Source organism: Mesocricetus auratus, unplaced genomic scaffold (assembly GCF_017639785.1).
Source record: "Mesocricetus auratus isolate SY011 unplaced genomic scaffold, BCM_Maur_2.0 Super-Scaffold_100010, whole genome shotgun sequence".
Classification (NCBI taxonomy): domain Eukaryota; kingdom Metazoa; phylum Chordata; class Mammalia; order Rodentia; family Cricetidae; genus Mesocricetus; species Mesocricetus auratus.
Genome location: NW_024429194.1, coordinates 79,022,884 through 79,039,087, shown reverse-complemented (window position 1 = coordinate 79,039,087; position 16,204 = coordinate 79,022,884). Strand labels below are relative to the sequence as shown.

The 16,204-nt window shown below is 47.9% G+C and overlaps 1 protein-coding gene across 4 annotated transcripts in view; it reads left to right on the top strand.

Annotated features, from left to right (window-relative positions):
* Positions 1-2,745: 2,745 nt before the first annotated feature.
* The window catches only part of Tbc1d22a (TBC1 domain family member 22A), a 293,862-nt gene continuing 280,403 nt past the window's right edge, over positions 2,746-16,204 (top strand). For 3 of the 4 annotated variants that reach the window (XM_005067065.4, XM_013111376.3, XM_021225438.2), the window contains exon 1: positions 2,757-2,963. In XM_005067065.4, coding sequence (XP_005067122.1) covers positions 2,902-2,963 — 62 coding nt within the window. In that variant the 5' untranslated portion in view covers positions 2,757-2,901. Of the gene's footprint in view, positions 2,964-16,204 lie in introns of all 4 variants that reach the window. The other variant, XM_040754023.1, reaches the window with a different exon arrangement.

Here is a 16,204-nt window from a genome sequence, read left to right as displayed (position 1 = left end):
CTGCTATTGCTTTTAAACCTACCCTCCTACAGTCTCCTTTAGAATCCCATTTCCGCCCTTCCCGTAGCCATTCGTGAAGCTTCCCTACCTCGGCTTTGTCTTTGAAATTGTCAGTCATGACAGTGCTGTCGCCATCACCAAGGGCGCCTCCCTACCAACCTGTTTCATCTAATATGGTGTTTGACTTGTAGACTTAGCACAAACCATTCATAAACTTTGTGGCAGACGGGACTAATCTCAGCTTCACTCCTTGTCCCCAAGACAGCATATAGGAAAGCCTACAGGTGGCTGTGAGGAAGACTGAATTTAAGGTGCCACTGTCACACTTAACCTGTCGCTAACAGTTGTTGATTCCCACTGTGGTCTTTCACAGCTTTTCCTGCTCCTGTAGTTCTTGCTCCTCTCAGTCCTGCTGGTTCCTTTTCCAATCTTACGATAAACCAGATTGAGCTGGAGAGAACCCACAGTTTGGTGTTGCTTAAAGGGGGAATCCCCCCTCTTTCTTTAGTCAGGGTCTATGTATATTGGGATGGCTTTGAGCTCACTGAGAGTCTCCTGTCTCTGGCTCCCAAGTGCCGGGATTAAAGGTGAGTACCAGTGGCTTGCTTGAACTTCACCAGGGGAGGAGGATTCTAAGACTTTTTTTATCCACTCAGTACTGGGAAGAGAACCCAAGGCATTGCATATGCTAGGTAAGCACTGTACCACTACATTCCCAGTCTCTTATATATTAATTCTTTTGATAGTGGATCTGACCAAACAGCCCAAGCTGGTCTTAAACCTGAGGATCCTTCACCTGCAGCCTCTGATGGGTGGGATTATACACCTATGCCACCAAGCTCAGGCTTCTTTATTTTAAAAACATGAAACACTAGGGTGGTGACACAGCTCATAGGTATAGAGTCCATGGCATAAACATAAGGACCTGAGTTGGGATCCTTAGCATTCATATAAAGCCTGGTGTGTTCTAGAACCTTAATGCTGGGTGGGCAGAGAAAGAGATTTCCCTACAATAGTCTAGACAAATGAATGCCAGGTCTAGAGAGAGGCTTTGTCTCAAAAGATAATCTGGCAAGCAGCAGTGGAGGCATCTGATGCTGACTACGGGCTTCTGCTTACACACACACACACACACACACACACACACACACACACACACACTCGTACAAACACAGAGGAACACATCAGCAGCTGATGTGTCATCCTTTTGCAGAGGCCATGGTAATCTCTGAAGTGGGCACACCCAACTTTTAATTTCCACTCTCCTGCCTCAGCCTCTTGAGAAGCTGGGCTTAGAGCTATGGACCACTAATGTTTTCTTTCAGGAAGCACTTTAGTTTGTGCTAGAAAATGGTTATTAATCTAGTTTTGTCAGATCTCTCAAATTCCAAGTTCTGTTAGAAGTTCCAGAGAGGACCTGAAGCTGTGCTCTAAAGGTATCTGAAAGGATAACATAGGATTTGTCGACATTATCCTGGTGTTTCCTGCTTGTGTCAAAAGGGATTCCTGGAGAGCCCTGTGGTTGTCATCCAGACAGTAAACACTTATGGTGTACTATTTCCAGGTCCTGAGGCTATCACTGTGCAGGAAATTAAAAAGGGAACAGGTGCCACTCCTTTTTGCAAAGCAAAAGTGGAGTCAGGTACGTTTCTAAGTAGCCGCAGAAGGCTTTACTCTTAAAGAATCGGTACAAAGTTGAGGTATAGTTGAGTCATTCACCATGCTCTGAGTACTGAGGACAAGTCTGGCATACACCTGGGCGTTAAACATACACAATACTTTAGTGTGATTTCTTGCATTCATCAAGTGCTAAGTCAACAGGACTTGTCAATACATTTAGAGGTCTGGGTGTCTGAGAATATAGCCAGGGCCTGGGTTAAACAGGGAGACCACATCAAAGGGAGAAAAAGTGTGATAAACAGCAGTGCTGGATATGTCACTCAGTGGTAGAGCGCTTGTCTAGCAGGCACAAGATCTTGAGTACCATCAAGGGAGCATGGGGACGGGGGACGGGGGACGGGGGAGGGCGCGGGGGAGGAGGGGGGCGGGGGTCGTTAAAAGACAACTGGCAGTTGGCACTACCACTGTTATACCAATGATCCCGCCTGACACGTCAGCCTTTCAACCCTCAGCCTTTAGCCTAAGAACATAGAAAATTCTACCACCAGTCACAAGTTTCAAGCTTTCTAGGAGCTACGTTACACAGCAAACATAAATGTGAAAGTAAATTTAAAAATATATTCCGAGGAACCCAACGTATATAAAGTACCATTCAATATGAAATTAAAAAAGTATTTCCATGCTAAGCTTTTGGATCCTGTATGTATCTCACAAATAATGCACACTTCGGACTTAAGTCTGAAGCGCATGAGCACCGGTCACGGCTCTGCCCCATCGCTTCAGATACGCTCCGGTTATAGTTGCTGCCTTCACTTCACAGTAAGGCGTTTACTGATCCCGGTTCAGTGCTAATCGGCTGCGAGCAAACCAAGGCAGACTCGGACCCCAGACGCACGCCGCCCCGGAGTTCAAGGCCGGAAGCTCGGCCATGGGGTCGGAGTCCGGGATCCAGCGGCCTCCGCCAGCGCCGCACAGTTGGGTAGCTCCCAGAACAACCGAACCCACGCAACCCCAATGCTCCGCTTGCACGACTGCGCAATTGCCACGCGCACTTCCCAGCGTCGCCGTCTCATGGCATCAAGCTCGGCAGCCGCGACCAAGGCGGGACTTCCGGAAGCGCCGACTCACAACTTCCGGACGGAGGCGGAAGCGCCTCTCGGGTCTGTGCTCGGGAGTCCTGGTATCGCTGAGGGGGCCACCGGGGCACAGGAGAGGGCCGCCCGGGGTGGACCGGCAGCTCTCGGGTGTCAGTATTGCGGATCTGAGGGATGAGGAGGGACCATGGCCAGCGACGGGGCCAGGAAGCAGTTCTGGAAGCGCAGCAACAGCAAAGTCCCGGGCAGGTGGGTGTGACGGGGAGGGCCGGGTCGGGGTCAGGGGTCAGAGGTCAGGTAGCTGTGCGGTCTTGTTGGACTGCGGATGGAGTCGTGGTGCGGATGGAGGGGAACTGGGCTCCTAGGAGGGGAACTTAGGCTCCAAGGAGACTGTTAGACGATGTGAGCGGCTCGGGGGTGGGGGTCGGCAGTGGGGGCGTGGGGTCTGCGAGGTGACAGTGGCTGCACCTCGGGGCGAGGAGGACGAAGAGCTGCCCCACAATGTCTCCAGAGCCTGGCAGGTTCCCTTCCGCGAAACTCCTTGGCTCCCTGGGGAAGCTGGAAGGAACTGACGCGCGGGTCATGCCCTGGAGAGTTTGGTGGAGTCAGGAAATTGGCCGGGCAGGGGCAGCGCCTGCCGGGGAGGTCGGTCTCTGCAGGGAGTGTGGTGGTTTGACCACTTGGTTAACCTTCGTGTCTCTTGTGGGCTGATGCTTTTGCCTTGTGCGTGGAAGCGCCTTGTGAATTTCTGTGTTCTCACCTCCTGGTTCTAGACTCCGATCACCTGACAGCAACAGGAAACAAATAATACCTGGGTGCAGTCTGGAAGCTATAGAGCTCCAAAGTCCTTTGATTGGTCATCGCCTGACGCCTCTCTAGGCCTTAGGGAGTGAAGAGACAGTTCGTGAAAAACGCCTAAAAACAAGTCAGCCACTGACTAGACCATGTTTCGGACAAGCACATCTCAAGTTTTCAAACGTAGTTTACTTGGTTCCCAAACCAGAGTCTGAGATACTGACATTTAAGATTCGGATGTTAGCCCTCTCTTCAGCCCCTAAGATACTGACATTGAAGTAACTTAAATAGAACCATTCATTACGATGGAAAATGGGCTCCTGTGTGTGAGTGTTAAAATTGTAAACTTTGACATTCACTCATTCAGACATAAGGTGCTTGGGAGTTAACTGGAGTTACTGACTGAAAGGCCACAGAGACTTGGAAGAGGGAAGAGGTCCTCAGAGGTTCCCAGACACTGTGTTTCTACTGTACCAGGACCAGAGTTGCTCAAACAGATCAAGCAAACAAACAAAAACAATGTCATAGTTTGAGACGAATGGAAGATACTAGAATAATATGAGAATGAGTTCCTACTGTCACAGGGACAAACACTAAGAGCCTAGTGTCCAGAAAAAAACAAACAAACCAAAAACCATGTGACAGTATGACATTTGCCTTTACATCTTGAGGCTTTGGTTCTACTTAAGTGTGACTGTAATTCACACTTAATTAAGTTATTAGGAGGTAACTGAAGTTTAAAAATAATGGAGTTGCTGTGTGGAGTTACAATAAACCTTCCATCAGAAACTGTCCCTCGTGTGTGTGTGTGTGTGTGTGTGTGTGTGTGTGTGTGTGTTTTGAGGCAGGGTCTCTTTTATACTGCAGGCTGGCCTTGAGCTCTTCCTTCCTCAGTCTCGAGAGTATACACATGGGTGTCACTACACCTGACATAGTAGTTTGTCTTTGTAGTATGTTGAACAGTGTCATCCCTAATACTTGTACATGTGGAACTGTGACTGTGGCTTTGCTCGGAAGCAGGGTCTTTCTAGACATCCTTGAACTAAGATGAGGTCATCCTGCAGTTGGGAGGCCCTGATTCAGTCTATGGCTCCCATAAGAAGGTGGACCTTTAGATGCAGGAGAGACAGAAGTAAGGAAGATGACCTTGCAAAGTTGGACGCAGAGATTGGGGTGAAGTATTTTACAAGTCAAATCCAGGGATTGCTGACAGCCATCAGAAGCTACAAGAGGAAGGAAACGGCCCTCACAGACTGCATAGTCTGCTGACACCTTGGTTTCATGACCCAAAAGGGGATGTATTTCTGCCTCTCGAGGCTACTGTCTTTATGGTTGTTTGTGTTTGTCATAGGAAACTAATGCAGTCCCAGGCTTTTCAGTGTGACTCCCCGTTACCAAAGACAGACTTCTTCTGCCTGACTTTGTTGCCGTGTTGCGTCATATCAGGTACTTTTGAGAGTAGCTCCCATGTCACAGAAGTGATGGGGAATGTTGTGACTTGCTAGAGGCTGCTGCTGAGGACAGGGCAGGGGAGAGGCTGGGCCCTGCAGAGAGCCTGTACAGCCTCTGTGTTGCCCTTCTGCCCCGAAGCCTCCCCCTGTCGCCATGTTTCTGTTTTGAGTGATGGTCTGGAAGTTTCCCAGAAGGAGAGTGTGCAAAGGTGTGCCCCATTCCTTTTTGAGTTGTTCAGTGCCCACATTCTGGGTTTTCGCCTGCATAGGCAATGCTAGCAGAGAGCTAGGCCAGGCTCGTGGGGTGTCACCTGCTCTTTCATGTGGGCCTTATGCTTGTCTGCCACCAGGAAAACGCTGGGAGCAGACCACGGAATCTTACCCCAGAGTTCCAGACAGTGAAGGGAGCTGTGCGTAGCAGAACCCCTGTCAATTCCTTGATAGTGCAGATGGTGGGTGGAGTTTCAGCAAGGACTTGGTGCTCTACCAATATTTTGTCTACCAGGGATTTGTCATTTGCAAAACATGACTTTGTCCTTTAGGCAGCACTCACGAAGGCAGGCTGGATTTAAAGCCCCTTGGCTGCTTCTCTAGAAATGTGTGTTCCACACAGATGTTTCTTTGTGTTATCTCACACCTTTATAACCTGGCCACTGCTCAGCTTTTTAGGCCCATCTCCTGCCCATTCTTTTTTTGAACTGTGCCCTAGCTGTGCTGATGGACTTTGACTCCAGGGTCTTCCACATCCCATTCGATACTAGTTTCCCATTTTCATGCTTGTTTATCTGACTGGAATGTTCCTTCCCTCTTTTTACTCTTCACGCTTCATCTGCAGCTTGCTTCCTTAATACCTTGCTGGTTCCTCTGCAGGTGGGACACAGGTACCCTTTTATGTACTGGCTTCTTCATGTTTAGGATGTGCCCCCCCCATCTTCATTGGTAAAGACTCAGGAATAGTGGTTGATCCCAGCTGTCTCCCACATTAGTCTGGAGTGAGAAAAAGACTTGGCTAAGAGAGCTGCATGAGAGATGGTCTGCAAGTCCTTCTCTTATGGGCAGACACTTCCTGATCTTTGGATGGGTATTTGACTGAGTCTTTCTTAGAATTTCCTTTTCTGGATGAGCTCACATATAGAAAGACTATACTTTCTGCCTGGAGACTAGGGAGCTGAGTGGGTTTTAGCCTCCCTTCTCTATGATAGTCCCCAATGTATGCTATTCCTGGAGCCATTACTTTCTGTATCTGCAATGGAAGGGGGCTACATTAGATCAGGTGGCCATGACAGCCAAGGAAAATTTGCTGTACCTATGTCTTAGTTAGGGTTTCTATTGCTACAACAAAACACCATGACCAAAATGTAAGTTGGAGAGGGAAGGGTTTGTTTGGCTTACACTTTTATATCACTACGCATTCTCAAAGGAAGTCAGAAGCAGAACTCAAACACGTCAGGGACCTGGGGACACAAACTGATGCAGAAGCCATGGAGGGGTGCTGATTATTGGCTTGCTCCCCATGGCTTGCTCAGCCTTCTTTCTTATAACTCAGTATCACCTGCCCTGAGTGGCACCATGTAGAATGGGCTGGGCCCTGCCCCTTTGATCACAATTAAGAAAATATGCTATAAGATGGGCTTAGTGACACATTCCTTTAACCCCAGTACTCAGGAGCCAGAGGCAGGCAGATCTCTGTGAGTTCAAGGACAGCCTGGTGTACAAAATGAGTTTCAGAGCAGCCAGGGCTGTTATACAGAGAAACTTTGTCTCAAAAACAAATGAATGAACAAACAAGCAAGCAAACAAACAAATGCCCTACAGCCAGATCTTATAGAGGCATTTTCTCAATTGAGTTTGCCCTCTTTCAGATAACTAGCTTGTGTCAAGTGACTTGAAACTGTCTAACACAGCCTAGTTCTTGTCTTTCAGATTAAAGAGAGACAGAGACACAGAGAGATACTTATCTCTTGGACTACCTGAGAGCATGATAAGTTATTCAGTTAATTTTTATTTGACTCCTGCTACTTGCCATCTACAAAATTGCCACTATCTGTTCCCTGCCCATAGAGAGCTAACTGTTGGATGGTGGTAACCGCCATCAGAGTTCTGCAGGAAAGGAGGGGGCGTATCTTAGTGCCAGATGTAGCAGGAGGATCTCATGGTGAAACGGTGGCTAGGGACCCTGGATGAGAAGGTACCTTTAGATTACAGATCTCTGCTCCTCAGTCAGGGCTAGTGTGAGAAGGGAGCAAGGAACCAAGGTGGCTGTAGCTGAGGGAGAGGACAGGGTTACATGGTCAAAGCAAGATGTGGACTATTACTCCCGTATTCTGAGTGGGTGGAGAGCCTTCGGGGACTTGAGTAGCTGTGTTCCAGAGGCAGCTCACTGTGAAACAGGGTTACTTTAATGAAGAGAGACATTGCAGAGGGGAGAAGGGCATGAGCAGGGTAACTAAGAGCAGTGTAGCTCTTGGGACACTTCCAGGTAAGGGACAGGAGTGACTGCCACTTCAGTGGGAAAGGCAGTAGAGTAGGTGGGTAGTAAGAATCCGAAGGCCTGGGGCCTTGCGTCTTGTGGGCCTGTCCTATCTGGAGCCATTGACTCAGTTGCCTCCCAAAGAGCTGTTGCTCTCTGCCATCATCATAGTTGGAATTCCTGCCACACTTATTTTAAATGCCAACCCCCCCCCCCCACACACATTGGGCTTGCAAACAGAGGCAGCCTTTCAGGGTGGAGCTGATGTTTAATGTTTTAGCATGGCTTTGCTTGACTTTGAGTATTGCTGGCAGTAGGCAATGCATGTTGCTGGGGTAGGTGAGGGATGGTATTTGGAAGTGCAATGTTGGCAAGAAAGACTGAGCTCAGCTGTGGTAAGGCCCTGCATTCTTGGGGTAAGGCTGGGGCAGAGGTGCAGCCTCAGTGCTGTGGCTGGGAGATCTGTGGTTGGAACCTTGAAGAGTGTAAGCAAATGAGACTGCTCAATAGAGCTGTTTCAGTACCAGCTGAAGTGGGAGGGGTGTTGGGGATAATGGAGCCATTCAAATGTGTTGAGCACCTTTGACATGCCAGAGACTGAATGCTGGCTGGATACTGCTCAGGGAGGCTAACAGGGTAAGGGCCAGTGCACGTGTGAATATGCATACTGGGGGGCTGGAGAGATGGCTCACTGGTTAAGAGCACTGGCTGCTCTTCCAGTCCTGAGTTCAAACACAGCAACCATATGGCTCACAATCATCCATAATGAGATCTGATGCCCTCTTCTGGCATGCAGACATACATTATTGTATACATAATAAATAAATAAATCTTTAAAAGTAGGCATACTGACTGTAGTTCTGTGAAGGCCATAATTTGGGCATGTTGGCGGAATACCAGGGTCCTACAAGGGGAAATGATCACATCCCTTCTGAAGACATTCTGTCTAAGTTGGGACCTGGAAGTGGTGAAGGAGTCAGACTGCCCCTCAGAGATGCAGGGTGGGCTGCAGAGGACACCTGTGGCTGGAAAGGGATTAGAGTAGCCCAAGTACACCAGGATGTAAAGGCTTTGGAGGCATTTTGAAGGCTGTGGAGAAAATCTGGATCTGAATACAGACTCTTGAGAGTATTGAAGGTCATTAAATAGGGTATAGTGAACAACACTACTGCTCAGCCTTGCAGAGTGGGCAAGAGGCAACAGGCAGGAAGTGAGGACAATGGCAGAGTCTGTTGGAGAGAAGTGGACAGGGTCAAGGCTCTGACAAATGGAACTTGCACATTCACTGATGACCTGGAAGTCAGGGGTTGGCATGATCACCAGCATGTGGCCTGGGGCATGGTCCCAAAGATCTGGGTCCCCCATCCCTAGAGCCTGTGAATAAGCCATGTTACATGACAGGGGAGTCAACGTGGTCAGTCAGTTGGCCTGTACTGGGGGTTAGTTCTGACCTATGTGGTGGGCCCAGTATAGCCACATGAACTATTAAAAATGGTTGGAGAGAATCAGCAGGAGTGGAACTTGGTCCACAACTGTTGGCCTTGCACAGGGGAGATGGAGCCAGATGCCAAGGAATGTGATGTGGTCTTGAGAAGCCTGGAGCAGTATTCTGCTGGGAATGGAAATGTTGGTCCTTTAACTGCAAGAATCTGAATTCTGCCCATTGCTAGATTGAACAGGAAATGATTCTCTCCTTGAGCTTCCAGCATGGAATGCTGCTGGCCTACATCTAGACTGTAGTCTGCTGACACCTGTGGCCACATTCTAACTTTTATTCTCTGTATGGAGTGTGCTGCTGAGGGCATTTGGTGGGGAGGAACTGCAGGTGGCTCCCAGCACCTCCCTCAGCAGAGCCCTGCTTCTGATTGTGGGCAGGATAATTCTGGTTAGCCTTCTGAGTGCTGGTTAGCTGCTGCAAAGTGCTTTGATTCCCAGGTGCTGGAAGCGAGCAGAGACTCTCCTGTCATTTGTCCTGTTAGTCCAGCCCTGGCATTAAACAGGCTCTGTCTCTCTTGTCCTTGTTGCTGCCCTGTGTTCTTAGAGGTCTGTGTCCTGACTTGTGACTTTGAAATGCTGTTTACCTGGTTGGTGCCCACATTCTTGTTTCTCAGCATCTTGGAAGCCCTGGAGTTTGTATGGAGGCTGTGTTCGGGGAGCAGGTTTGTCTTCAAATCCTTGTTCGTATGTGGAGGGTTCTCCATGTGACTGGGTACTGTGGAGGCACTAGCAGGTAGTTCTACTGTGTGTGTAATTCTTTTTCTTACCCCTCAATGAGAACTTCATGTTGCCATGTCAAATGTCTCATGTCATCAGCAACATTTTGAAAATAAATGTGAGTCATATTTTCCCTTGCATATTTAATATAGTGAATTGATACTGGAATTAATTTTAAATGAAGACAAAAATAAGAAAAAAAAGTCCTTTGTGCTAGGTTATTGCTCACAGGTGGAACATTTGCCTGGCTTGGCATATGTGAGGTCCTGGCACCTCTCTCCACCAATCACAGCAACAAAAACCTGGTAACATCTTGATTTGGTGTTATTTTTTAAGTAGTCTATAAACCATGAGGGCAGCAAGTGGGCCCTCAGCTCCCTGCTGTGTCCAGGAAAAAAGAGGAGTGTGGCTAAGTAGGACAGTGAGATTTGCTCTGCTCTGTTCCCCAGATCTCTGTGCTCCAGCAGGATGAGGGTCATGGTAAAATGCCATGGTCCTGGACCAGAGAATGACCTTCCTCCTCCTGCAGCTTAGCTGTCTCCCCCATCCCCGGCCCAGTGATCCCTCACTTCCCAGTACCTGCCATGTGGAGCTCTGCAGGACATTCTGTGACGGGGTCCAGCACCAGGGACCAAGCTTTCTGCCAGCAAGGGGGCTGGGGCTGCAAGGACTGCACACAGAGGTGGGCTGTGGAAAATGTCTCTTGGTCTCTGGAGTAGCAGCGTTCAACCACGTCCTCCTTCTCATGTGGAATCTAGGGATAGATCGCTAAAACTCATTCTTAGAGCAGGGTGTCCATGCCGTGCCTGTGCTGTGCTCAGAGCTGGTGGCAGGGCTACGGGATTGTTTACTGAGTGCTTGTCTTGGTTCAGTCCTCATAGCCCTTGGTGGGGGAGGGGACTGTGGTTTCCCCTTTCCAAATGAAGCAGACTAAATAAAGCCTAGTCACTTGCTCAGAGTTGTTTGGCTTGGAAGCAGAGTCTGGGCTTGAACTGGAGGAGTTTGTCTACTCTATGCCCCAACTGTCGTAGCACACAGCTTCTCATCCCCACCTCATCCTCTAGCTTTGCATCTCTGAGAAAGCTGACCCAACCCAGCCTACTGGAACTGGTCCTTACAGGGGTAGCTTAGACTCCCACCAGCTTCTCAGAGCCTTCAGGGTGTGTTGGGCCCCTCAGCCTAGAAAGCACTGAGCCTCTGAGCTGCCAGGCCGAATTTGGCTGTGTCTCTGGGGTTGCTGAAAGGCAAGCTCTTTCAGACTCATCCTGGTGTTCATGTTGCAGATAACAGGCAGAGATGTCATAGTATCCAAGAGAGTGGGACTATTGTTCTTCCCATTCCTGTGGTTTGTGCTAGGAACTTCTGTTGTGAGTACCCTGGCCTTTCTGCTCTCCTTTTCTGAAATGCCGTTTACTCTTTTCTTGGGATAGTGTGGAAGTTCTGCCTTCTTCCCCCTCCCCCCAGCACTGAATGTCACAACAGGACACAGCTGTGGATTCTCTCATGCACTGAGTATCAGGGCTGGGGATGATATGACTGGAGAGACAGTGCAGGCTGAGCCTGTCCTTGCAGAGAGTCCCTCACATATGCTGTTTACTCTCCCTGTGTGGGCTGCCATGAGGAAGCTGAGTCCTGGCCCAAGGTTGCTGGTCCTCTGTGAGCTGGCTGGACCCCTATAGGTATGCACATTCAACTCAGAGCCCTTCTCTACCTCATGTGAAACATTGGTTCTGTCCCACAGCCCTTTCTCGATGTACTTGCTCTTTCTAGGATTTGCCCTCTGAGAATGCACCTCAGCCGTGATGTATGCACAGGGTTTGCCCATCATACTCTGATCTGCTATCTTTCTCAACTTTCACACTGTGCCTGCCTGAATCCAGCTGTGCATTAGCCAGACCTCAGTGGCAGAGGTCCTGAAGTTGTTGTCTGCTTGTTTCTGTGCTGGTGTGAAGAGGCATCTTTCTTTGAACATTTCAATTCCAAGGCCAGATGGATGATGTTGATCCCTGTCATCTCTATAGAGATGAGCTCTCACAGGGTGCTGGGGGGTGCTAGCTGTGGACATATGATGTGCAAGGAGAGAGGCAAAAGACAGATACTGGAGAGGGGCAAGTCCATTTGTGAACCTTAGCATCAGGGACAGCTTCCTTTGCCAGTTAGGGGAGCTGCCATCTTTTTAGAACCTATGATCTTGTGACTGTTCTTTGTGCTGAGTCTTAATGGATTGCCCACCTTTTGAAAACAACCCAACAACAGGGATGTCATCTGTTTCTTGCCCGCTTTGATGCTAGCATTGGGTGCTGCTAGTATGTGGTATTTGATGAATGGTTTCAATGAACTGGTCCATGCAGAGCAGACAGTATTTATGGTGTCCCTCAAGTGATGGTCAAGCTGGGGAACTTGACATTTTTCTTTCCTGACTGGTAAAGACTGCTTTGGCCAAAGCCCTAAGGTGGCATGACCTCAGGGCCTGTCTCCCTCTTTTGGCCATTTCCATAGTGTCTCCAGCCTGTCCTGTCCCACCGCATCTCTCTAGAGGTACCTCTGATTCTTAGGCTGCATTATCACTTCCTACCCATCCTGGCCCTCTCATTTCTCCTTTTTTTTCTCTTTCTCTCTCAAGGGTTTCTCTGTATAGTCCTAGCTGTCCTGGAATGCTCTGTAGACCAGGCTGGCCTCTAACTCAGAGATTCACCTACCTCTGCCTCCTGAGTGCTAGGATTAAAGGTGTGTGCCACCAACGCCTGGATTTCATATCTAATCTGTGCCCATCCACCTGTCCATCCATCCACACATCTATCAGTCTATCTATTAACAGCTTTGTCTGTCCTGTAACTTTCTTTGTACACCAGGCTGGCCTCAAATTTATAGAGAGCTACCTCCCTCTGCCTCCTGAGTGCTGGGATTAAAGGTGTGTACCATCTTTTTTTTTTTTGAACTGCATTTTAATGGGGTTCCCTTGTGCTGAAAAAGAAGCTTTTAACCAACCCGCTAGGGACTGTGAGGCATCTGCTCCAGGGCTCTGTTCCTTGGGCATCTCTCTGCTGCCCTTCCCTGGCTCACTGTGGATCTCTGTCTAGTTTGCCCTGCTTCATCTGAGTGAGAGCTGTGCTGTGTAACAGGACTGTCACCTGTGACCTCAGTGACGTACTTTACTTGCTCCTCTGTCCTCAGGGAGCCCTTCCTGCCTGCTTTGTTCTGGGAGCATCAAGCTATATGCAGGGTGGACAGTGGGGCATAACTAATGGCCCCTCAGTGCATTTTGGTAACAAGGAGTTCTTTTTACATTTTCTTTTTCTGCTTTCTAGGGTTGGAGGGGCTGGGGGTGGAAGATAAAAAGTTTCTGTTCTTTTCATGTGAAGCACCCTGAATGATTCTTTTTTTTTTTTTTTTTTTTTTTGTGCCTGAAGTAACAGTGTCCTTTTTTTTTTATGGTGATAGCATTTGTATACCATACATTTCACCCATTTAAAATGTCTAAAATGCAAAAACTTTGTGTGTGCTTTTGTGTATGAAGGTAGGTATACTATAACACATCTATGAAGTTTAGGGGACAAAGTTTGGGAATCTGGTCTTCTTCCCCCTTGTAGGTTCTGGGATTCAAACTCAGGTCTACTTGTGTGGTAAACACTCTTACTCAAGGAGCCATCTTGCCAACCCAGATGTTCAGGTTTTAGAATGCATATTCATAATTATCTAATTATGACCACAATTAATTTTAGACTACTCTCACTGCCAGAAAGAGAAACCTTATCTCCTTGTGCCTTTCTTTCCACCTCTTTCCCTGGAAACCATAATGCACTCCGTCTCTGTGGTGAACCTCTTGACTGTTCATGTGCTATAATCATACAGTGTGTTTGGCTGCTTTTGTTTGTTTGAGACCGGGCCTCACTGTGTATCCCAGACTGGGTTTGACCTTCCACCCTCCTGCCTCAGCCTCTTGAGTCCTGTTGGACCTCCTTTTCACTTTTCTTATTTTTAAGGTTTGTCTATGCTACAGCACGAGACAGCTGAGGTGTTCCTGGGGTTACAGTCTGGTGTCCTGTTGCAAGCCGAAAGTGCGCATAACCCTGCCACCTGCCAGACCTCCTAGGGGTGTAGTGTGCTGTGCAGCATCACGATTTCCGGTCTTGCTGCAGGGCTGGCTGGGAACTGTGGCTCACTGCTGCTGCCCAGTGATGAGAAAGTTATTACCATACTGTGAGCCTGGGAAAGATCATAGCTGAAGTGTTGTGTGTTTTTTCTGCTGAGTATGTGCGTATTGCTTTCACACCATTGTGAAGTTTGGAAATTGCCTTGTGCCATTGTAAATTGGGGGTCATTTGTCAGTTCACTCTCTGCCCGAGACAGGGTCTGGCTATGTAGCACAGGATGACGCTGAATTAAGATCCCCTACCTTAGTTTCCTGAATTCTGGGATTCCAGGTATGCAGCATATACCTGGTTTCATTCGTTTTTATGATCTACTATTCCCTTATATGGACAAGCCACTGTCATTCCCGGTTCACCAGGTGATAGATCTTGGGCCCTTTCTGAAGTGTGAACTCATAGAGGTAATAACTGATTTATTAAGGGGTGCGATGAAAATGGACAAACTCACAGATACAGAGTGAGGCTCAACTGCCGCTGATCTCCACTGCTTCAGCTGCCCACCATGCCAAGCATGAGCCAGAGCAAGAGAGACTGTGCTCGCTTTCTCCTCCAGCTTTTTCAGTCCTCATGTAGCACCCCAGGCCACACCCTAAGGCTGGTACCCCAAAGCCATTGGTGGAAAGAATTCCCACACCACCTTTCTACTTGTTGGCTGCTTGTCATACTGGACTTTCTTTTCTCCAGCTCTGCGTGACCCGCATCCTTGAGAACTCTCTGCTTTGACCCTTCTGGCTCAGTGACCCTAGAGCCTTGCTCATTAGAAGACTAGTTAGAGACAGAAAAGAACTGTACAGGCTACTACATCACCAAGAGCACCCTCTAGTCTACCACAGCACCTAGAGCATCCAAGTCTCCTCCATGTCAAGAAGCACCACACACATTGGCGGTTGCTGAGTTTTCACCTCGCACACAGTTCATTCTCCCTGTGTCTAGATAGTCATTGTTCTGAATTGTGCCTTCATTCTCACACATGCTGTACTGGCTGCTTTTATGTCAACTTGATACAAGCCAGAGTCATTTTGAAAGAGGGAAACTCAATTAAGAACATTGCCCCGGCAGATTGTCCTGTGGGCAAGCCTATGGTGCATCTTCTTGATTGATGATTGATGTGGGAGGGCCCAGGTTTTCTGTGGCCTGTGCCATCCCTGGGCTGGAGAACCTAGGTGCAATAAGAAAGAAGGCTAAGCAAGCCACGAGGAGCAAACCAGTAAGCAGCGCTCCTGTATGGCCTCTGTGTCAGCTCCTGTCCCCAGGTTCCTGCCCTGTTTGATTTCCTCCCCTCATTGCTCTCCTTGGTGGACTGTTACCTGGAAGCAAAAGAATGAAATGAACCATTTTCTCCACAAGTTGCTTTTGGTTATGGTGCTTACCACAGCAATAGAAAAACAACCAAGATACATGGAATCTTTGCATTCATGTACACATGTAAAAATGGAAGTGTTTTACATGAACACTTGCTAGTTACATTTGTTGTACATTAAATACACATGGCTATATTTAACTTATTTTTAGTTTACTGTTAGTCAATTATTCGATTTCCTTTTGTCTACTCTGGTTAGTTTCTGCCTCTGTCTGTTGTGCCTGGTACCTATTATGTTTTACACTCGAATACTTTGCTTTCTCTGTATTCATTTCTTAGTTGATAATGAGCATCTAGGAGACAGAGCCTGGAGCCTTCTGCATGCTGGATGAATGCTTTATCACTTACTCAGCATCTTGGTTGTGTGTGTGCTGGGGGTGTGGCTCAGTGCTAGAGTGCTGGCATAGCACACAGGAAGCCCTAGCTCCGATGCCCAACCCTGCTAAGATGTTTTACTTTTTCTTCTTAGTGTCATAAGCTTTGCCTAGCCTCTTCCCTTATGTATTTGCACGGTTTTCTGTGGCTCTGTGTCAGGAGGTGGTATTATACCGTATTCTTTTCACAAAGAATCCTTAGTGTCCCGCGTTACCACAGAGTTTTAGAAGATGTATCGTTTATTCAAAAGCATATTTATGTACTATTTTTTGGGGGGAGGGAGTGGTTGGGGAATCATCCTGCACACATACCTACCTCTACAACACACTCCCAGCCATGAATGTTTTTTAAAGAAAGGTTTCCTCATCTGATGTAAGTATGCATGTCATTTGCTACTGCTTTTCAGTGGCTTTGGTGAAGATTGTTTGTCTTTTTTAGAAATGCAAGACCAAATAAATGTAATTTTAATAGGATAAAAATGAGGCTCCTTTAAGTCTGAGCTTGAACTTTGTTGGAACATTTTCTACTCAATAAACACAAGTGGTTTGCCTATGAAGAATTAATGAGTTTCCCACTCTGCTGGGAGGGAAAGGCCTGAAGTCTTTGATAATGCTGCAGAGACTTTTATGAAAATGACATGCAAATAGTGCCCTGCAGGCCAAGCTGCCTACTGA